Source organism: Rattus norvegicus, chromosome 3 (assembly GCF_036323735.1).
Source record: "Rattus norvegicus strain BN/NHsdMcwi chromosome 3, GRCr8, whole genome shotgun sequence".
NCBI classification, from domain to species: Eukaryota; Metazoa; Chordata; class Mammalia; order Rodentia; family Muridae; genus Rattus; species Rattus norvegicus.
In genome coordinates, this window is record NC_086021.1 from 164370626 (window position 1) to 164394009 (window position 23384).

General features: G+C 40.8%; 1 protein-coding gene across 11 annotated transcripts in view; it reads right to left on the reverse strand.

Annotated features, from left to right (window-relative positions):
- The window catches only part of Ncoa6 (nuclear receptor coactivator 6), a 71018-nt gene that overhangs the window by 19564 nt on the left and 28070 nt on the right, over window positions 1-23384 (reverse strand). For 6 of the 11 annotated variants that reach the window (XR_005501749.2, XM_039104107.2, XM_039104106.2 and 3 more), the window contains 8 exons: window positions 20916-21195; window positions 17203-17358; window positions 13173-13295; window positions 11451-11579; window positions 9652-10524; window positions 7613-7759; window positions 2826-3942; window positions 252-373 (listed from right to left, as the gene is read on the reverse strand). Coding sequence is in view for 10 of the 11 variants with exons in the window: in XM_039104107.2 (XP_038960035.1) it covers window positions 252-373; window positions 2826-3942; window positions 7613-7759; window positions 9652-10524; window positions 11451-11579; window positions 13173-13295; window positions 17203-17358; window positions 20916-21150 (2902 nt within the window). In the remaining variant the exon portion in view is untranslated. Of the gene's footprint in view, window positions 1-251; window positions 374-2825; window positions 3943-7612; window positions 7760-9651; window positions 10525-11450; window positions 11580-13172; window positions 13296-17202; window positions 17359-20915; window positions 21196-23384 lie in introns of those variants that run through there. The other 5 variants (XM_063282997.1, XM_039104105.2, XM_063282996.1 and 2 more) reach the window with 3 other exon arrangements.

Here is a 23384-nt window from a genome sequence, read left to right on the forward strand (position 1 = left end):
GGCACTTTCCATTCAGTCTGATTTGAGAACTTAGGATGAAGACAGTTTAAGCATGTTTGCACGCGTGTGCATTTACATGTACCTATGCACGTTATATCTGAAGTATGTACTTAACCAATGCAGAGCTTGCACAGTATATTTCTGCAGCAGTCTGATTAGTAGACAGAGAACATTGTCTCACTGATGAGAGAGAAGCTTGTAAAGGTGTCTATGCAATGCAAAGGATATTGTTTTAGCTAGTATCTTATTACCTGGTGGCCGGTTTGAAAAGTCTGGCAGTTTAGGGCCTGTGTTGTCCAAATTGATTCCTTGTTCTCCAGGTAATGACTGTTGATCAACTTCCTCTAGACCAGCTGGACGACTATCTGGGGTGCTAAAACATAAGCAGCACAGACTGAGTAAGCTGTATAAAGAGCCCAGGGGCCCAGTGCAACCTCTCCCTACTTTAATCCTCGCCAGACAGTTTTACATGCTGCTCTTACCATTGTTTGTGTCTTTCTAGTCTGGATTCTCATGCTGACATAAGAGTAGCCTGGCCATTCATTACTCACTCAGTGCTACCCGCTCACTCCTGTTACTGTGCTTCATACAATGACCTTTGATGTTTAGCCTGATCAGGATCCTGAGCTACCAGTACTCTGCAGTGCTACTCCTGTGAAACCAGTATTTCAGTGTGGCTATTAAATTCAAACAGATGGCAGTGACTCAACAGCTGCAAGGTAACCGATGAAGATGGTACTCAAAGAATAAAGGTGGAAAATACAACAAAGCTATTTAGCTTTGCTACAGGACGAAGACTTATAGAAAAAACCATTGGATTCTTTTTGTAACTTAAAATTCTAGTGGGAAAGAAAAAAAATGAAAACTTTTTTTTCCCTACTAATGTCCACATTTCTGAGAAGCCAGCATACTTATATTTCTCATTTGTTTCTTATTCCCATTTGCATCTTTCTTTCCTATACTAATTCCCCTTTGATCTGATTATGGTCATCCCCTTGTAGATAGTATTTTGTCCCATTACACACTATACAGTTTTATAAACCATATAAATTCCTTTAAAAAACACAGCAGCAGCGTAGGGCTGGAGAAATGGCTTAGAGGTTATGAGCTATGATTGCTCTTTTAGAGGATCCATGTTCAAGTCCCAGCACCACCATGGGAGCTCACAACCACTTGTCACTGTAGATCCAGGAGACTTGACACTCTTTTCTAGCCTCTGGTAGCACCAGATACAGAAGCATATGGTACACAGACACATGCAGTCAAAATACTCATATACATAAAAATAAAATAAGAGAAAAAAAAAAACAACTCCAGCATTTAACAGGTCCGAAGCACAACCAAATCACTATGCCAATTTGTTTCTTATGTAACTTTCCAACTATTTCAAATCATAAATGGAGTTCTGTAGTATACTTCACTTAAAAAATATTTGTGGCTAAATTCCATCAAAATTTAATTATCTGCTTGAGTCCCACTCTTGTTGTGGATAAGAAAACAAAGGCTCTAATAGCCTAAGACAGGCTTCATGGTAAGGTAATGGCAGAACTGGAGGTAGGTTTACCTTCCTCCTAAGCCTACTGCCTCTCTTTCCTAGGAGCCTTGATGCTGTTTAAGGGCCTTTTAAAAGTGTGTTGAAGGGCTGGAGAGATGGCTCAGTGGTTAAGAGCACTGACTGCTCTTCCAGAGGTCCTGAGTTCAAATCCCAGCAACCACATGGTGGCTCACAACCACCTGTAATAGGATCTGAAGCCCTCTTCTGATGTGTCTGAAGACAGCAACAGTGTACTCATATACATAACAAAACAAACAAACAAAAAAGGACTAGTCGGTAACAGCAGGACTAGGTATAAGGAAAATAAGTCCAAATTCAGGAAAATATATGTTGCTAATATATAGAGATTGATTTTTAATATTTAAGATTTAAGAAGTAGCAAGTTACTACAATAGGCTAAAACCAAAGAATGTTGTAGAAAAGCTTGGATAAAGGTAGCTGGTTTTAGTTTGATCATTTAAGCTCATTTAGACCAAGCTCCCTTGTTCGAGTTTTCTTTCCATCTCTGGTTCCTTCCATCCCGTCTTTCCCCCTTCTCTCCTAGGTCTCCCTAGGTATCTCAAGCTAGGCTCCTGCCTCAGCTTCCTGAGTGTTGAGATAACAAGTGTGAGCCACCATACTTGGCCTAGCAATTTATCTCAGACTCTTATATTCGTCAGTCACTGCTCCCTGTTGATAATGTCTCTGAACTCACTTTAGGATTAAAGGCTGAAAATCTACCGCAAACACTCAGGAAACATTTAGCCAAAAATCAGAAGTATAACTTAATATGTAGTTTTGTGATATGAAACATAATTGTTAATTATCCTTCCTGTTGTGTCTTATGAAAGAAGTCCTTTGGGGAACTTTTATATAAGGGAAATGGATTGAAGCTTTTAAGGATGGTAAGAGACTAAAAAGAGAAAAAGCACACATGCAACCGTTTTCCCCCTATTTGCTAGGTGCACGGTGTCTCCACAGGCAGTTTTGCTTCACCAAACACGTTCTCCGAGTTTCCCAACAGTCAGCATAACATTCAAACCTGTGCTCTATAGGATGGCAGTGGGTATCACTGGTCACTTTTCAGGCTGAGGGAGTGGTGCACACTTTTACTCCTAGCACTCAAGAGACAGAGGCAGGCATGGCGCCTATGAGTTTGAGGCCAGTCTGGTCTATAGTGAATTCCAGGACAGCCAAGGCTGTGCAGTAAAACCCTCCCCCCCAAATCTATCAACAAATGTCCACACAGGAACAAATGAGTCAGAGTTGAAGTGAACGGATCATAACCTACTTTAGATCCTGGTGACAATTTTTCTTCTTCCGCGGTGGTTTCTTCTTCTTCTGTTTATTCGCGTTGGTATTATTTTGTTTATTGTTTACGCCAAAATGACCTGCTGAAATGTCACTTTGCAGTAAGTTGACCAACAATGGGCTTGTTAACGTTACATCCTTATTTACTGGAAAGCCTGGATTTTGACCACAAGACATCTGAGTTCCATTGGGTGCACCACCGAATGGTGCATTGAAAGACACTCCATGGCCTGAGAAGTGGCTTCCCGAAGCACTGTTTCCCTGCATGCTCTGCACATGTGGAGGGACCATGCTGGTTTGTTGCATGCTAACATCAGGCATCATCTGAGACAAGTTGACATCATTATTTGCTGTAGTAGCAGGATCAGTATGTTGCTGGGCCATGTGTGGGCTGGGTCCTGGTGGCCGCAGAACCTGCCCCTGAATCCCCATAACCTGAGATGGACTGTTGCTCACAGGCCCTTGCTGAGGCAGCATCTGTCCTGACATCTGTCCTGTGAATTGCACCATGTTTCCTTGCATGTTAGGAGTTGGTCCCCTCATTATCTGTGCTGGTCCCGGCATGACGTTGGATTGGTTCTGAGAATTAAATTGCGCCTTATTCCCCTGCATCTGATTGGTCATTATTTGCTCTATCATTGGATTCTGCTGGAGCAACACTTGCCCCTGAGGCCCCATCATCTGGTTATGTGGCGCCATCATTTGTGGGCCCTGCTGGGGAAGCATCTGCTTGGGTGGGGTCATCCTTTGGGGTGAAGGTCCAAGATTTTGGTTCTGAGCGTTCACCATCATCTGGCCCTGTGGCATAAGCTGGGCCCTTGAAAGGATCATAGGGTTTTGAGGGTTCAAAGTTCCTTGCTGCTGGGCCATTTGGCCCTGTGAGGGCACAATCTGTTGGTGCATGCCCATTAGCTGAGATGGTGGGCCCTGCTGGGGCTGGCCTTGCATGCTGCCCAGGGTCACCTGAGGAACCCCAGAGCTACCAGCCTGCTGGTTGTTTATGTTGCCATGAATTCCCATGAGGCTGGGTTGCATCATATTTGGTGGCCCGTGAGACACCTGCATCTGGTTTTGAGGAGGACCAGCTCCTTGACCACCTTAAGAAATAAAAACAAAGAATAAAAAATTATCATCATATTAAGATACTCAAATTACATTTAGACAGGCACCCATCATCCATGTATGTAATAACCAACATAAATGTACATGTTTAACACACTTTCTGTGAGTAGTTTAGACTCTGGAGGTACAGAATGGAGGTACCTGCTTACATCTCCCATGAGCACACACACTAGGGAGAACGTCTTCATCCTTATACAGTCACGCAGAGATAACATTAGAAAGGGCACTTCTACTAAGTGACCTAGAAATGGGAGGATGCTAAAAGTTTAGTGATCCTACTCTGTGACAGTCCCTACTGAACCACATGGGACTTGTTTTCAGTTCTCTTTCAACCAAAGGTACTGTCGGTGCCTGGCCAGCTCTATTGCTTTATCTCCAAATCTTACTGTGGTACTGGACATTGAACCCACAGCCTTCCATATTCTTAGCATCAAGTCTATCAGAGTTACACTCACAAACCTCCCCCCACTTCAAGTGAGAAACCATCTGGCTTATTTGACATGTTCTGTTGTGATTGGACCTCACTATATAGCAGGCTGCTCTGAAACAATGTGCCCCACTGCTTTTAACTGCACCACTATGTTTGGCTTTAAACTTTTCTCAGCTGGGCATAGTGGCTGATGCCTGTAATCTTAGCACCTAGGAAGCTGAGGCAAGAGAACTGTTATAAATTCAAGGGCAGCCTGAACTACATAGTAAGATCTTATCTCAAAACACCAAGAATAAAAACAATAAACTTAAGGCCTCTTGTATGCTAGGAAGGCACCCTACTACTGAGCTATACATACATACACATGTGGTTCATTTTACCCCTGTCATTTTTGATGTATGTACGTACATGTGCATGGTGTGTTCGTGTGTATGCACATTCAAATGTGTGGTCTGTGCAGGTCTCTACTTCCCACTCCCTGGGATTATAGGTAGCTGCCACACTCACTCAGCTTATGTGGGTTCTTGCAATCCAAACTGTGGTTTTCATGCTTCCACAGCCAAGCTCTTTACCAATCAAACCATGTCCTATCTCTTTTTAAAAACCCAAAACCAAAATGAAGAACTTTAAAGAAGAGCTATAAAGTGTCAACCTAATGAAGTTACAAACCTGCCCATGCTCTAGCTTGAGAGAGAAGCATACTTCTTCCTGAGTTTCAGGAAGGTTTTCTAAACCAACCTCATAAAGTCAAACTTGGACTCCAGAAACACTGCATATATAAGTAAGTATACAGTCATCCAAGCAACAATTATTTGAGTATCCAATAACAATTAGGGTTATCCAGTTATTGATACTAAATTTGTGCTGATGTAGTATCAATAAAAAGTTCCTTTTAGAGGCAAGAGACAAGAACATAAAAAAAAAAACAATTTTCTTCAGGAAGTAATAAAAGTTAGCAGAGCACTAAGACAGGAAAAATAGAAAATGACAGACAAGAGGAGAGCTGCTTTAACAGGCCAAATGGAGAGATGAAAACACAGGCGCACATGGAAGTCTTCCTTTAAAAATAAATGTTGTGCCAGGGTGGAAGGATTATACATTTTTTTTTTTTTTCCCGGAGCTGGGGACCAAACCCAGGGCCTTGGGCTTGCTAGGCAAGCGCTCTACCACTGAGCTAAATCCCCAACCCCGAGATAGGATTTTTTTTTTTTTTTTTTTTTTGTTCTTTTTTTCGGAGCTGGGGACCGAACCCAGGGCCTTGCGCTTGCTAGGTAAGTGCTCTACCACTGAGCTAAATCCCCAGCCCCCAGGATTATACATTTTTAAAAAACTATTTTATTTTATGTGTACCGGTGTTTTGCCTGTATATGTTTATATACTACATACATGCTTGGTGCCTGTGGAATCCCCTGAAATTGGAGTAAGCCTCCATGTGGGTACTAGGAAGTAAGCCTGGGTCCTCTGGAAGAGCAACCAGTGCTAAAATTACTGAGTCATCTCTCCAGCCCCAAGGATTATGAATTTTATGATTTTAAACTTCCTATAAAACACTAATTCTCACCAGGAATGTAATTTAATGTTAGAAGATAGGAAAAATAAAATAGTCCTATTCTTTGCTCATCCTTCAAGAGACAATATGAGCTTTTTTTATTAAGTCAAAAATCCACCCACCTCATCCTCCCGGAGACAGGGTCTCTCTCTATGTAGCCCTGGTACTCACTATGCTGGCCAGGCTGTTTTCGAACTCAGAGAAATCCTCCAACCTTCACCTCCTAAAGTGCTGAGATTACAGGCATGTGCCACTGTGCCCAGCCTTGTTCTTTTCCTTTTTAATTTTTTATTTTTATTTATGTGTATGTATCTGCGTGAATGAATGGCACATGTATGTGCGTGCCCATGGATGCAGAAGAGGGTGTCGATATTCAGAAGCCATAATTACAGGTAGTTATGAGCCACTGATATGGATGGTGAGAACTGAACACAGGTTCTCTGGAAGAGCAAAAAGCCTTTTAAAACTCTGAACCATCTCTAGTCCCTCATTTTTATTTCTTAAAAAAATAATTTTTTACTTATTTATTATCATTGAATGCATATGTGATGTGATATGATGTGGTGGTGGTGGTGGTGTGTGTGTGTGTGCGAGTGTGTGCGAGTGTGTGCGTGCGTGTGTGTGTGTGTGTGTGTGTGTGTGTGTGTGTGTGTAGGATGCCTGTGTAGACAAATGCTTCTGCTGGCAAGGCCAGAGCAGCACTTTAACCTGCTGTGGGCTCTAGATTCTTTTGCCCTATTCTTTAAGCAATTTACAATGAACATTGGGAGTTCAGGATTTAAGCTAACCGAGTACAAACTTCAATGAGAAAAGGCAAGATTAGTCACTTAGTTCCTAAGCAACCAAAAGAAACCAAGCAACATCAAATTTGGGCTTTAAAAACTGCTTCAAAGAGTACTTATTAGCCAAAATATTATATGTTATTTCCTCTTCACCCTTTCTTTCTTTTTTTTTTTTTTTTTTTGGTTCTTTTTTTCGGAGCTGGGGACCGAACCCAGGGCCTTGTGCTTCCTAGGTAAGCACTCTACCACTGAGCTAAATCCCCAGCCCCCACCCTTTCTTATATATACACTATACTATTGGTACTGATTAAATTGGAAAAATACCACATTGCATACTTGAATTTATGTACTATATAGAGATTTTAAGTGTTGAAGATGTTCAAATATGCCATATACCTACTACATAACTATGAGTTTATGGTTTCCTTTCCTAGAAATGTCTTTTGCCTGAGCGAGTTCTAATGTAAGGATCAGCAAGTCAGACATAGCTAGTTTGGGAACAGCTAAGAATTGGGAGGACGATTCCCTCGCTAAGCAGACTGAATAGTTGCAATACACATCAAGTGATCTACGCTACTTACTATTTGGCCCTTTATAGAAAGAAAAGGAAGTGCTTGTGCGCATGTGTGCATGCATGCGCTCGTGTATTTGTGACTTCTGTTCTAAATGAAGTTTCAATTCCTTTCCAAAGGTGTTTCCTGATTCTTGAGAAATAACTTATTTTCCATATTTCAAATTTCATTTTCATATCATCACCCCTATGTGTATGAAATTAAAGAGAAAGACCATGACTTGTTCATTTTTATACCTCTATTGCCGTTCAAGGTATTTACCACCTAATCAATGCTCACTCAACACAGGTGGCTAAATAAAAGTGAACAAACCTGCATGCTGGACACTTTGATTTGCTTGCAGCTGAAGGGCTCCTGAATTCCCAGGGGTGGCTGCTGTGGTGGAAGGCACCTGACCTTGCATAAAGTTGGGATTGGCCTGTCCTGCTGAGAAGCCAGGTGGGAGGCGTTTAGGCATTCCTTAATAGAAAACAATGAGTAAGGCAGTTACCTAGCAAATTTATACTCTTGCTGAGATATGGAATGAATAAGGAAGGATGAGCTGCATGGAGTTTCCACTGGCTTAGCTCTCTCTGTCACACTGGTAGGATCTTTAATAATAAGGTTGGGAAAGATGGTTAAAAAAAACAACACAATCCCTTACATGAACACTGTCAAAATGAAAAGGAAATACTAAAAAATTTACACTTAGAACATGCCAAGGAAAAAATGGCAATCTGCTCCCTACATAAGATCTGAGGCCATATCATAGAAAGGTTTGAGGGCTCACTTTTCTCTTAGTACAATGGACCCCTGATATTTACATACACAGGCACCAAAGGAGTATGCTAAATTCTCTCATACTCAAACAAATTGATATGAAATGCTATAAAAGAAAGAGTAGGGTCCCAATTAAAGATAGATGGGTAATAATTTTTTTCCTTTGAGAGAAATGAGTAGCAATCTTTGCAGAAAAGCCTCCCTCCCTGCAGTGTCGTGCTTGTCTCTTTGGAAGAGACAAGAGTTAACAGGAGCTTCAAAGTGAGGCTGTTACCAACGTATGCCTTTCTCTCCTAAGATCTGCTGTGACTGATAGCTATGCACCAGAAACCCTGCTCTCAGCTAATCTTACTCAAGTCTACATCCTTTTAGGAAGGCCTATTTTCAGAAAGCAAGTTTGCAATAAAGAGAATCTCAGATCCACTCGTGTGTGTAGCACAGGTCTTGATGTGGCCAGACCACTTTCGTGAGGTATCAACTGCTCTATGAAAATAATACCTAAAGCTCACTTCAAATTTATTAGGGCCACATTTTTAGTGCCCTGTAGACGCTCTGTAGACAAATATGCATTTGTCCTTCCATCAGCAGCAAGTCCCCATTTACATGCTCCCTCTTAACTCAATCAGTAATCGCATCTGCAGCAGCAATGCTCTTACATTTTCTAAAAACATCTTAGAAGTAATATTAGAGCCCATATTTGAGCAAACTCAACTATAAGAGAGTGAAAGAACTGATGAGCAACTTAATTTCACCAGGAACCATGGGAGCATGCCTACTGTGTGCCACTGAAGATGTGAGGGTTTTTCTGGGTAGGCCATGGGTGTCTTGGTGGATATGCTTATCGGATGGCAGCTTTACTGAACTCTCTATACCTCACTGAAAAGCTCCAAGCACAGTCATGTGCACGAGGTCATGGTTAATAAGAATAAATAATAAACATGGAGATGGATAAGTTTTACTGGAATCGTTTTACCTCTCACACATTAAGCTCCATTGCTTTTTCTTCATACAAGAGGCACCTTACAAAATAAATAAATAAATCTCCTTTAGGTATAACTAGTGGAATTCCCTCTCTAAGGAGCAGGCATTGGCATTATAAAACTACAAAAGTAATGATTTTTGAACTTAGTCCCCTTTAATACTTTAATAAAACTTAAAAACACCATGCTTACTATCTCACTAAGTAGGATCATCAAGATTGCTAAGTAGGAGGGCACCGTCCCCAATAAAACCTGCACTTATCCTCTCATTTCTGCTCACTGTATAGTCTTAATCCTTCAACACACGAGAAGTTTACATTACTAAGACAATACATGTTTGGTCTGGACATTTCAATTTACTAGTACAAAAGTAAGTAAAAATAGTTTGAAACAAAATGAACATCTCTATTTTCAATTTAACCAGTAAGATGTTACGTAGTATATCAAGGTAAAGCACATTAAGTAACTATATTATATCAAGTGTCATCACCATTACCTCAAACCAAAATGTTTATATCCTTGGTTCACTCCCTCCATTAATACTAAAAACTGACATTCTACTCAAGCCTATCTCCAGGAAATTTACCAACACAGACAGCTTGTGTTCCTCACCTCCTAGGCCTGGGTGTAAACTCGGTGGCCCCTGGCTTGGTGGCTGCTGCTGCATCACCATGAAGTTAGGTGGCACATTTCCCTGTTGAACCATAGGATTCCGACCCGGAGAGCTGACAGGCTGCTGAAATCCCTGGGAAAGTGGGTTATTTTGAGGTGGCCTTGGTCCCATCTGCTGCTGAGTTTGGTTAACCGTTGGGGAGGATGCAGGGGATCCCTGCTGGAAGGAGGAGGGTGAGGAGGCAGGAGACTTGTTGGTGAGGTGGGGCTGTTGCAGGGGGGTTGGGACCCTGGAGGGTCCTCCCTGCAAGCTCTTCATCTGAGGAGCTGTGAACTGGCCTGGGTTGCTCATTTGAGGAAAGTTTGTATGGGCTTGTGAGGCTTGTTGGCTGCCAAAAGGATAAGGAGGGGGAGGGTGAGAAGGTGTCTGTACCGTGGCTAAGGAAGGTCTTGCCTGAAGTTGCGCTTGCATTGGGCTAGGCAAGGGAGCCTTCTTCCACCCTTGATTTGTAGTCATTGGGCCCAGAGATCCCTGGGCTGGTGGAGGCTGTAAGGCTCCAGAAGGCAGCTGGTTCCAGCCTGGAGGAACAGGCACCTGAGTTGGAGCAGTAAACTGTGGTCGAATCCCCTGTGGCTGTTGCTGCTGATGTTGTTGTAAAGGTCTAGTCTGCAACTGTTGCTGCTGCTGCTGTTGCTGCTGCTGCTGCTGCTGCTGCTGTTGCTGCTGCTGTTGCTGCAGCTGGGGAAAATTAGCTGGGTTCATTTGTCTGTTCACAGGAACAGGTTGCATTGGGTGATGCGCTGGAGGTAAAGATCCTGAGGGATGACTCTGTTGCTGTATATGGAGTCCAGAGAGAAGTGGATCCATCGCATCTGTTTGGGGATAGTAACAATTAACCTACTGCAACCCAGATCTTAGCATGCTGGCTTGGATCTGCTGATCCCACTGATATTACCCACCCATGAGTATATTCTAAGAAACAACAGTTACAAAGAGGAATCCTGCCTTAAACACAGCTTATGGCTCATTAGTAAATCAAACATAAAATATAGATAACATTTTCAAAATTTTATTCTGAGCAATTATTGTTATAGGAAAACAAGATAAAACAGTCAACTAGGTTTGGGAAATGCTAGACAGACTTCAGACAAATTTCTTCTTTACTGTAGGAAGCTTAGTGATATAACATGTTAACTTAAAAAGCATGTAACAAATTCATATGACTTCAAAATTCTGTCATGGTGTATCTTACAGAACTAAGCATCCCAAGGTATATATGGTAGTTTGAATGGGGAGTCTGAACAGCTTCATAGGGAGTGGCACATAATTAGGAGGCATGACCTTGTTGAAAAAAGGGGGTGTCATGAAGGGTGGGCTTTGAGGTTTCAAGTACTGAAGCCAGGCCCAGTGTCAGTCTCTCTTCCTGTTGTCTGCTGATCCAGATCTAGAACTCTCAACTACTTCTCCAGTACCATGTTTGCCTGCATACCACCATGCTCTAAACCTCTGAACCTGTAAGCTAGCCCCAATTAAATGTTTTCCTTTATAAGAATTGCTGTAGTCATGGTGTCTGTTCATAACAATAGAAACTCTTAACTAGGACAGCATTGGGAACATTGGAAAATAGATGATAAAATAACAAGAAATTTGGAGAAGAAACATTGACATTTAGTTGTGAGACTTGATGGTAATTCTGGAACTGAGCAGTTAGTTAGGAATCCAGCCTCAGTGGCTGAATCTCAATGATATCTGTTAAGTAACGCCGGCTTCTTTAATTCCCAATGACGGAAGACACTACCTGACTGAGAAGCAGGGCGAGGAGTCCTGGGTTGCAGTTCTGGATTGGGGCCTGGTGCCATCATGGAAGATGATGCGTTCCCGCCCTGGGGCATCATAACAGTGGCAGGGCTTGTCATTCTTATTAGTCCTAGAAGAGAGAACACCTGAGATCATATTCTGGAGTTGGCACACGTATGTGTGTGATGACCAGACTGTCTGAAAGTCACAGTAATTGCTTAAGGAAGGGCTGAGACTACATGTGCCAGCTACCACACTCAGTTTATAATTTTTATTTTAGTGACATACCTTAGAAACATTAAAAAATATATAAATTTTTCTTTTAAGAACTATTTTTAGATTTAAAAGTTTTTCTGTTTATATATGTTTTGCCTGCACGTATATGTGTGTACACCACTTACATATCTGGTATTTGTGAAGACCAGAAGAGGTATTGGATCTCCTAGAACTAGTTACAGATGGTTATGAGCCACTATGTGGGTGCTGGACACTGAATCCTGATTTTCCAAAAAAGCAGGCAATTCTCAACTGCTGAGCCATCTCTCCAACCCCTCTGCCTGTATTTTGAGACAGAGTTACATAGCCCAGGCTGGCCTGAAACTCATGGAAAAACTCCTGCCTCATCCTCTCAAATGCTGGGATTACAGGTGTGCAATCTAACTCCAGTTTTTTTTTTAATATTAAGAATTAATTTACATAGTGTAATATTTATCCTTTAAGAATATGTTTCTTTAAACTCTTCCCATATTAAAAATCACTTTTAGTTGTCCCTTTCTCAACAGAATTATTCACTTCTTTGAGTCAGGGTCTTGTGTAGCTTGGGCTGGCATCAAACTTACTATATAGTAGAAAACGACCTTGAACTCGGGATCCTCCTGCCTCCACTCCTCAACTGCTCAGATTATAAACATGGATCAATAGGCGGGGTTTTATGCAGTGTTTGAGACTGAACCCAGGCTTTGTACCTGCTGGGTAAACTTTGCCTCAGTGGAGCTCCTCCACCCCAGCTTAGTCGCTCTTTATAAAGAAACAGATGGTGCTGTTCTTTATAGTTTTTAATTCACTCACTTCTGTCCTCAATTTTTTTCTTTCGTTTGAGGTAAGATCTCATATGTAGCCTTGGCTGGCCTAGAACTTGCTATACAGACCTTACTGGCTTCAAGCTCATATCCACCTGCCTCTGCTTGAAGATGGAAAATGTTTTACTCATTTCTTTTTTTTTTTTAAACTATTTATTTATTTTTTTTAAGATTTATTTATTTATTATATTTAAGTACACTGTAGCTGTCTTCAGACACACCAGAAGAGGGCATCAGATCTCATTACAGATGGTTGTGAGCCACCATGTGGTTGCTGGGATTTGAACTCAGGACCTTTGGAAGAGCAGTCAGTGCTCTTAACCACTGAGCCATCTCTCCAGCCCATGTTTTACTCATTTCTATTTCCAATGTTTAGCATAGGTCTTATCATATACTCGGTACTTAATAAATGTTTACTCCATGACTCAGTGTTCACCAGACTTTCAGGCCAAAGACAATAAATCCATCACCTCAGGCTCTGTCACTGCTACCTCTCTGAGTAGTTCATTGTCATTGTCATTGTTCTAAGAAATAGAAGTGAGCACGCTCTATATCTCATCTACATGGCAAGACTCAGTACTGTAAGAAATCAAGCTCCCAAAAGGAAACTGGTAAAATTTACACAAAATGAGTAGGAGTCTCACCTGGACCACTTGCCATGGGAAATCCTGCCTCCATCCTAACGGAATTTCCAGATACCACGGGTCCATTCATTCTCACGTCTTGGCTTCGGTTCTGACCCAAAGCCAGGTTGATAGCACCTTCCCCTGAAAATGACAGTAAAATTACAAAATGAAAATAGTCAGAGTAAAATGCAGATTTAGTTTAAAGACAGTTACATAAAAATTACTTTTTTCTGATTTTGAAGAATTATGTTTACTACTATAAAAAAGGCTAGCTCAGTATTATAACCTAACCTAAGCCTTACTATATACAGTTCAGTCTAGCTCTGAACTCATGACTTTGAGCCTCGCCCTCCAGAACGCGGGAATTACAGGAAACTGAAGTCCTAGTCTATGCGGCATGTTCCAGCTTAACAAGCACAAGGCGACCGCAATCACTAACGAAGTTGCTTAGTGTCAGAGGGCTTCAAAGTCTCAACACTTATTTTCAAAACTGGCCCACAAACTGTGGGTAGGAGCAGGGGCAGGATGGGAACAAGTGGAGAATAGGAAGAGACTCGGAAACTCAAAATTCCCCACTCCCTTCTGGGAGTTTATAATTAGGAGATAAGAGGTATGTGGAAAGAAGTATGCAGGATAGTATGGACACTGTAATACTTAGGTGGAGAGACCCTGGAGGACTTGTGAGGAAATTACCATTTTCTTGCAATAACTACACTATAAAAAAGTTTTCAGGTATTGTGACTATAAGTCTGTGGCACAGTCCTTGCTTAGCATGCACAAAACACTAGGTTTGTCCCCAGTACTGCACAAACCTAGTGTGTTAGAACATGTTTGTGATCAAAGCGCCTCAGAGGTGGAGGAAAGATCAGAAGTTCAAGATTGTGCTCGGCCACACAGAACAAAAAGGTCCCTACAGCCTTGTAGTAGAGATGTCATGTAATGGCAAACAGAGAAGTCTCTCCTAATTACCTCTGTGACAAAAGGTAAGAACATTTCAGTGTTTCTAACGGGCCGTGCTGGGGACTGAATCCTTGTACATGGCAAGCACGTGCCATGCCAATGCACTGACTGCATCTCCTGTATTTGTTTTTAGGACTTATTTTAAGTGAGACTTTTGCCTCCAAGTATGTATATGTATCACATGCATATAATACACGAAGAAGTCAGAGAGAAAGTGTTGGAATTATGATGGTTGTGAGTGGGTGCCGGAAACCAAACCCAGGTCTGCAAGAGTAACAAGTATTCTTAAATCTGAGCCATCTCAAGATGGCTCATTTGAGCTTCAAATGTAGGTAGGATACTAGAATTGTTTCATTAAACAGTTTCTAAGGAAACTTAAAAGATTTATTTACTTTATGTATGTGAGTACACTGTAGCTGTCTTCAGACACACCAGAAGAGGGCATCAGATCTTATTACAGATGGTTGTGAGCCACCATGTGGTTGCTGGGATTTGAACTCAGGACCTCAGGAAGAGCAGTCAGTGCTCTTAACTGCTGAGCTGTCTCTCTAGTTATGAAAATTTAAATCTTACTTGGCCTAATGGAAAACAGTTGCTGAGCCAGGCAAGATAGCTCAGACCTTTAATCCCTGCACTCGGGAGGCAGAGCTGGTGGATCTCTGTGAGTTCAAGGCCATTCTGACCTATAGAGCAAATTCCAGGACAGCTGAGACTGTGGCACAGAGAAACCCTATCCCAAAAAACAGAACAAAACAAAACAAAAAAAAACAAAAAAACAAAAAAGAAAGGAATAAAAAAAAGAAGAAGAAGAAAAACAGCTGCCAAAATAAGTGCTTCTTGCCCTTAGTCCACAATTTTGACTGCTATAGTACCTTCCACAGAAGACACTTAACACCTTGGGGAGAGCTAAGATAGCTGTCCCATCACTTGGGAGTTGGAAGGATTATATGCCCCAACTCCGTTCATATCTTAGCATCTTGGTTTCCAGTTTGAAGGTAAAGCAGGAAGCTATAAAGGAGGTAGGTACCTTGCTCTGTCCTGTCATGGAGCTTCCTGTGTAAAGTTTACCCAGGGGATGGGCTGGCTGGTCATAGGGAACAACGTCCTACCAATAAAGGAGGATCATCAGAGCCTGTCAAATACTCTGACTCGCTTTTTAGGAACCAAGCGTGAAAGTCCAATAAAGTATGGGTTTTGGAGATTTTACCATTGGTAAAGAACTAGCAATTTGGGGTTGGGGATTTAGCTCAGTGGTAGAGCGCTTGCCTAGCAAGCACAAGGCCCTGGGTTCGGTCCCCAGCTCCGAAAAAAAGAAAAAAAAAAAGAAAAAAAAAAAAAAAGAACTAGCAATTTATTAAGCTTGTTAAGAAATTTTGAGCAGAAGGTTTTTTCCCCCTTTTTTGAGTAGAAGGTGTCTTTATTTACTTATTTAAACAACAGGACTTACTCTGTAGTCTAGGCTGGCTTTAACTTTGTAGCGGTCCTCCTACTTCAGCCTCTGTAGTGCTGGCATTATAAGTATAAGCTACTTTACCCTGCTTCCCAAGCGCAAGAGTTTTGCAATGGCATCAAGTAATATCACTCCTTGTTTAGAAGTTCTCTATTCCAGGAGGCTAGGGAGACAGCTCAGTTGGTAAAGTGATTGCTCAGGAACTGAATTTGACTCCTAGTACCCATTTTAAAGAGCCTGGCACGGTGCAGTGGAGCATACCTGTACCCCACATAAGGCAGAGGAAGGAGGACCACTGAAGTCTAATGACTAGCAACCTGGCCTAATTGGCAGGTCCTAGATATGAGTGAAAGACTGTCTCAAAGCACAAGGTAGGGCCAGCGAGATAGCTCAGAGAGTAAAGGCATTTGCTTCCAAGCCTAATGACTGGAATTGATCCCCAGGACCCACATGGTGGACGAAGGTAATTGGCTCCCATGGGTTATCTTCTGACCTCCCACCCCACCACACACAAATAAAATATATAAAAATTATTTTTAAAAAGAAATTCTTGTATTTGCCCATAGTTGATGTACTATAAATTTGATTCATATCAATCATAGAGTTGTTCCTCTTATTAAATAATATCATGGGCTCACTTGAGTTTATAACAGCAAGGGGCATATTTTATTTATAATTATATACCAGGTGCTAAAGCAAAGTAATGCTATTATATGTCCTGGCTTTCCTGTGACAAGCTTACTAAAGAGACTATGTGGCTCAGGCAATTCAGACACACAGCAGAACAAACCCGGACATGACTCCTTTCCTATTAGGGCTTACAGTACATGGGGAAATGAACAGAACCAAATGATGGACCTCAGTAAAGGGTGAGATAAATGATCTGAGAGAAAGGGGTTTTTGTTAGAGCACAGCAACAGACTCAGCCAGAGACTTAAGGCTGAAAAGATCAACCTGGAGACTGGAAAGATAAGAGCAGTGTACCATCCCCAGGCAGTGACTGCAAATGCTCTACAAAAGGGAGGACTGTGTGATCAAAGGACCGAGGGAAAATGGAAGAGATGGAGAACAGCGAGCTGGGAGGGAAATGACTAGCATAAGGCTATATGACGAAGGGAGACTTCAGACTACGCAAGCCCTGAGAGCACAGTAGAGAATTTGGCCTATATTCTGTAAACAAGCAGTAAGCAACAGAAAGGCTCTAATCTGGATGTTATAAATATTAGAATAAGCATATTCTTACATTCAGAGGGTCAGTCCAGTGATAAACAGTTACAAAAGAACTGTTTAGGACTCCCTAATCCACTAAATGAACAAAGGAAAAATTAAAATTATTCACTAAAGGAAAGCAATTAAAATTAAACATTCTTCAAAGACAAATCAGTTCAGTGCAGGGTACAAGTAAGATCAAAGTCTAAGACTGAAGGCAGAAGAGCCAAAGGCCTGAGCGTTCAGGCTCCGGCAACACCCTCAACCCGTTTTCATTCTAAGGTACTGAAACATGAAACACAGGATGTACAGGTGCTTGAGAGTCTCAAACGTGAGCGCAGAGAGACAGACAGGGCAGCATCGGGAACTCTGCAGGGTTCTACTGTTATTGTACTTTGATTCAGATGGGCACATGGCAAAGCAAAGGACCTTCAATCTGAACGGAGAGAATCCCCAGATCCCGAAGCTGCTGGTTGTTGCTCTGAGCCAGGATCCGTAACCGCTCTGCTGCTTCCCGGGGGATGTTGAATGTGACTCGCACGCTGTTCCAGGGCTCCACTTTCTGTACCTTCAGCTTGCTGGATTCTTGGTCATGAAGGAAAGAGAATAACATGATCAGTTGTGAAAGCATTTGAGAATGAGCAACCAAAGATAAAACAAAAATCCATATCTTAAATAAGAGCAGAGTCCACTGAAGTAAGCAAACACAGGAAGGAAACATACATTCTGACAAGTCAGCTTCCTCTAGGACAGAAAAACATTTGGCATCTGCAATTCTAAAACCTATACAAACCTCTAGACATATTCTTAAGAATGCACAAAAGCTAACTTACTCTGGGCACAGTGTGTGTCCACATGCAATATCCTAATACCATGTACAAAAATTAATTAAAAATGGAACAAACACTTAAACATAGACCTAAAACACTTAGAAGAAAATATCTGACAAGCCTTGGACTTGTCAGTGATTTCTTGGATGTGGCAACAAAGGGACAGGCACATAAGAAAAAAAGTAGAGACATTAAACTTTTTTTTCCTGAGATGGTGTTTCTCTGTGTAACTCTGGCTTTCCTGGAATTCACTCTATAGATGAGGCTGGCCTCGAACTCACAGAGATCAACCTGATTCAGCCTCCTAAGTGCTGGGATTAAAGGTGTGCATCACTGCTGCCTGGCCTGAAACACTGGACTTCTTAATGATTTTGTGCATTTAAAAAAAAAAAAAACAAAAAGCAAAAACAAAAACCAGTATCAAATGGCTATATACTATATCACTAGGGTGATTATTATAAAAATAGAATATAGCAAATGTTGACAATGATATGAGGAAATTGGGGACCCTGTGCACTAATGATGAGAATATACAAATGGTACAACTACTATATGGTGAGGAGTTAAAAAAGAGTTATACATGGGCTGGAGAGATGGCTCAGTAGTTAGGGGCACTGACTGCTCTTCCAGAGGTCCTCAGTTCAAATCCCAGCAACCACATGGTGGCTCACAACCATCTGTAATGAAACCTGATACCCCCTTCTGGTGTGTCTGAAGACAGCTACAGTGTACTTATATAATAAATAATTTAAAAAAAAAGAGTTATACAATGACAGAAGCCATCTAGGAAAGTCTATGGCAATCAAGTGAGCTTCCTGGAGATGGCCACCATTTTGCATGGCTGTGATGGGTTACTCTAGGAGGCACAGCCCCAGAGACTTTGTCCCAGGCTTGGTTCTCACTGCTGATGTGCCTTTCCTGCCATTATTACATAGCTAATGACTCTTGGGCATCAGCCCACCCTATTGGGCAAATTTCCTGCAGATCAACATGAAGATGGAACTTTTATGAATTAATGACTTTATAAAATTCAAATAGTTTTAGAAAGAATGTTTAAGGAGATAGTTTTAGTGTTAGAATCAAAAATAGAATGTGCCCCCCTTCATAGAATTGTAAGTAAAGGCTGCAGAATAAGGAATACCATAAGCTTTCATAAATTACACTGAGAAGAGAAATCGGCTTAGGACAGATTTGTGATCAAGGAAAACCATTCATTGTAGGTCAGGTCCAAGGATGAAGACAGTGTGCTCTATGGTAAAGCGAGGCCATGGGAAACTGTTGCTTTGAACTTATAATGAGCTTACAGAATGAAACACTGCTCTGAACTTACTATAGACATCCTTCTGTAACTCCCTTTTGTGTAACATTTTTTCTGTGAGGTAATTTTATAAAGAACTTTCGTCTAAGAAGGCATAAAAAGGTGGAAAGAAAAAATAAAGTATGGCTTTTTGCGGTTTTGCCCCATTCACCAAATGTATATACATGTATATATGTATGTATACTTGTACATACGTATGTAGTATATGTGTATGCATGTAAGTATGCACGTGCACTTGTGAAATTGATGAGACAGATGTTTAGGCCCAGCCAAACTGTGTGCGTGTATACGTGTGCATGCCTGACTTTCTTTCTTTCTTCTTCCTTCCCTATGAAATTGCCCAAAGTAATCAGCTTTTGGCTCCCAAAACAGTAAGAGAGAGTTAGAAGGCCAGAGGTCATCAGCCTTTGGCTTTTGGCCGATGCTGTTCAGAACCTGAATGTCAGGGCTGGCCCCAGCAATATAGTATAGCACTTTTATTTCTAAGTATACAGACCAAAGAATTGAAAGCAGGATCTGGAAGAGTATATCCACATTTACAGTAGCATTAGTCATAGTAGCTAAAGCACAGACGTAATCCAACTGCCCAGCAACAGATAACAGTAAGTGAAATGCAGAATATACATACATACATTCTGTGGGATATTTGGCCTGAAACAGGAAGGAAACCCTATCATGTGCTACAGCATGGGCAAACACTGAGAACATTATGTTAAATGAAATAAAGCAGTCATAAAGATACACAATTCTGCTTATATGAGGTAAATAATAGTACTCAAAATAAAGAAAGGGGGCTGGAGAGTTAGAGAAATGGCTGCTCTTCCAGAGGTCTGAGGTTCAATTCTAAGCATACACATGGCAATTCACAAATGGCTGTAGCTCTAGTTCCAGCAGATACGATGCCCTCTTCTGGCCTCTATGGGCACTGCATGCATGTAGTGCATTTACATGCATGTAGGCAAAATACCATATACATAAATAAATCTAATACTTTAAATTAAAAAACAATCATAAAAAGTACAATGGTGCTTATTAAGGGCTTGAGTAGGTAGGGAATGGGAAGTTTATAAGAGTTATAAAAATGCTACTAGTAATTGTTGCATATTTTAATTGTATTTCAGTGTCATTGAGCCATATATAAAAATTGTGAATATGGCAAACTATTATATGTATTTTACAATTAAAGATTTACAAAGTAAACTGAGGTAGTACTGTTTATAAATACATTTTACAGACAAGAAAGGAAATAAAAGATATCCGGCAACTCCAGACAAAGGCTGGCCTGTGTTTCCCAAATACTGGGATTAAAGGCGCATGCCACTGCTCAAATTACATCTTTCAATATTAATAAATTGGCTTTATGGAAAATGCTTTCTCAAAATCCAGTTATCTATAGACAGTGTTTCTATATGCCACTTAAGCCCATTCCAGCTCTTACACGATTAGATACTAAATATGAACAAAGAATTTACTTGTTCTAATGTAAAACAACAAAACAGAGCACTTGCTAAGGCAGTGGGATTAATATACTCACAAACTCTAAAAGTGCTTAGGCTATGTTTAGTTAAAGTGCTCTTAAAGAAGGAAACTGTGGCCCAGAGAAAGGCTAAATGAGCTGTGTGGGAAGCTATAGGTACCTAGCGAAATCAGAGAAGGTAAAAACAAGCTCCAAGAGTTAGGCCTACTGCTGTTCCATGACATTTGGACACGCCGAAAAACTTTGGCTCTTGGTTCCACAGGGCAGAGACACCAAAGTTTCTTCCAATCTGATCATTACTGAAAGCTATCTGTGCTCTGCACACATCAGGTGTCTTCATACTAGTTTAAATGTTAATATAGTTAAAAACTGTTTAATTACAATACAGTTACACTTTACTAGAAACTTTTCAAACCAGGCATGGTGGCCTAACCCTGTAATCCCAGCATCATGGCTGTAGGCAGGAAACTGTCAAAGCACACAGCAACAAGAAGGAGGCAAAAGCTAACGCAATTACCCATGTGTAACAAGCCGGGCACACTCTGTAAGATTGTATCCAGTTTCCATTTGAAGTCTTTATCATCTATATTTCCTTTGAAGGCTACAAAAATTGTAGAATCCTCCAAAATACTATCACTTTTTGTGTCATCATCTTCTAGTCCAGAGTCAAACTCCACCTCTGAGTCTCCCATTGTTGATGAACACAAGGAAGTATAGATGTCTTCAAAGTTTGGAAGGTCATCCAAAACCATGGTGTATTAGTCCAGAAGTATATGCAAAGTGAACAGTAAGAAAACCTTCAAAAAAAAAAAAAAGAGGAGAGGATGCAGAGTATTATAACATCATTACATATTCAACATATCATTTTAGTAAATATCTAAACATCTATACTTCTACAAAAGATGCAATTTATTTACTAAATAAAATTTTCTTTCGTAATGCCATTTGCTACATTTTTGGTAAGACTAGAATATTGGGAGGAATATACAAAGTGTCACAGGAGAATGAACGGACCTGAGTGTTCGCAGCACACACCTAAAGTCTCAGCAGGGACATCACAAGTTGAGCACACCTGGGCTGCAGAGTTCAGTTCTGGTCTCAAACAACAGCACCCAGAAAATCCTTTATAAAATAATTATACTTCCTCTCCAGCTGCATTTTAAAAATTCTAATAACATTAAAAGTAAACAAATAATATAAAGATTTTTTTAAGGCTAAAAAAGCTGCTGCTTAGCGGGAGAAAGACCAAGTCTTGAGAAGGCCTACAAACTGTGGGTATTTAGCAACCAATTCAAAGTAGGAACAGAAAGAAAAATAACCTAATGATATATGCCAGGGTCTTGGTAAAACAAGAATAAGCCAAACCAAACTCAGTAGCTGGAAAGCCATAACAGACTGATGAGATGGTTAAGCAGTGAATGCAATTTCTAAGCCTGGGCACCTGAGACTGTCTCAAAAAACATAGGAGGACTGGTGAGATGGCTTAGCAGGCAACTGCGACTGCTACCAAGCTTGATGCTAAGTTTGCTCTCTGAGATCCATATTGTGGAAGGAGAGAATTAAACTGCAAGTTGTTGTCTAACTTAAAACACACACTAAGCCCATTCACACAAACAATAAGTAAATACATGTTTAGACATTTTTTTTAAAAAAAGGAAAGACAAAATAAATGTTAGGTGTTAATAAAATAGATTAAAACAAAAATATAAAAGATTAATGAAACGAAGAGTCCTTTGATAACCAAATTAACCAAAATAAATAGACACAAATTAAGAAAATTAGGTGGCTAAAGGTACAGCTCAGTTGATATAGAGCTTGCCTAACATGCACAGAGCCCGGAGTTGATCCCCAGCACTGCATAAAGCAGGCACAGTGATACAAACCTGTAATTCCAGCACACGGAAGATGGAAGGAAGCAGGAGGATCTCAGAAATACAAGATCATATCTGGCTAAAAGGGAGTTTAAGGACAGTTTGGGATACAAGAGGCTTGGCCTCAAAAAAGAGAAGTATCTATACAGAACATACATTATATATACATAATGCTTACATAGACTAAATTCAAAGAGGATCATTAAGGAATTTTTGAAAACTTCCAATAAGTTGTTAAAACAGAAAGAAATGGGTATTTTTATCAATATATGAATTACCAAAATTGAACCAAAGGGATATAACCTTAAAAAAAAAAAGGCTAACATACAATGAGGGCTGGTGAGATGGGTTGGTGTGTAAAGACACTTGTAGCCAAGCCTGATGATTCAAGTTTAATGTCCAGAAGGTATGTGGAGGAAACAGAGAAGCAGCCACCTCTTGTACGTTGTTTGGTGGCCTCTGTACCTCTTGGTGGCACATGCACATGCAACAGAAATAAGATATGGAGGCTGGAGAGACGGCTCAGTGGTTTGAGACAGGGTCTCTACATAGCTCTGCTGTTCTGGAACCTATTATGTAGACTTTGCTGACCTTGAAATCATAGAGATCCACCTGCCTCTGCCTCTGCAGTGCTGGAATTAAAGGTGTGTGCAAACTATAAAATAAAAGTATGTGTGATCATGTCACTCCTCGCTAGTGCTTGTAGTAAGTAAAAAGCATAGAAACAGGCAAGGCAGAAGTCAAATCACTCCTACTTACAGATATGACCATATATTTATAAGATACTAAGAACTTCACAAGATCACTCTTTTTTTTTTTTTTGGTTCTTTTTTTTCGGAGCTGGGGACCGAACCCAGGGCCTTGCGCTTCCTAGGCAAGCGCTCTACCACTGAGCTAAATCCCCAACCCCAAGATCACTCTTAAGAGTTAGGTAGTAAATACTTTCTTTCGAGAAAATATCAGGGATACAAAACTGACATAGAAAAGCCAGTAGCAGGGCTAGTGAGACGGCTCAGCAGTTCAGTGCTCTTCTGGAGATCTTAAGTCTGTTCCCATGTCTGGCGGCTCACAACCTTGCCCAGAACTCCAGCTATAGGGATCTGATATCCTTTTCA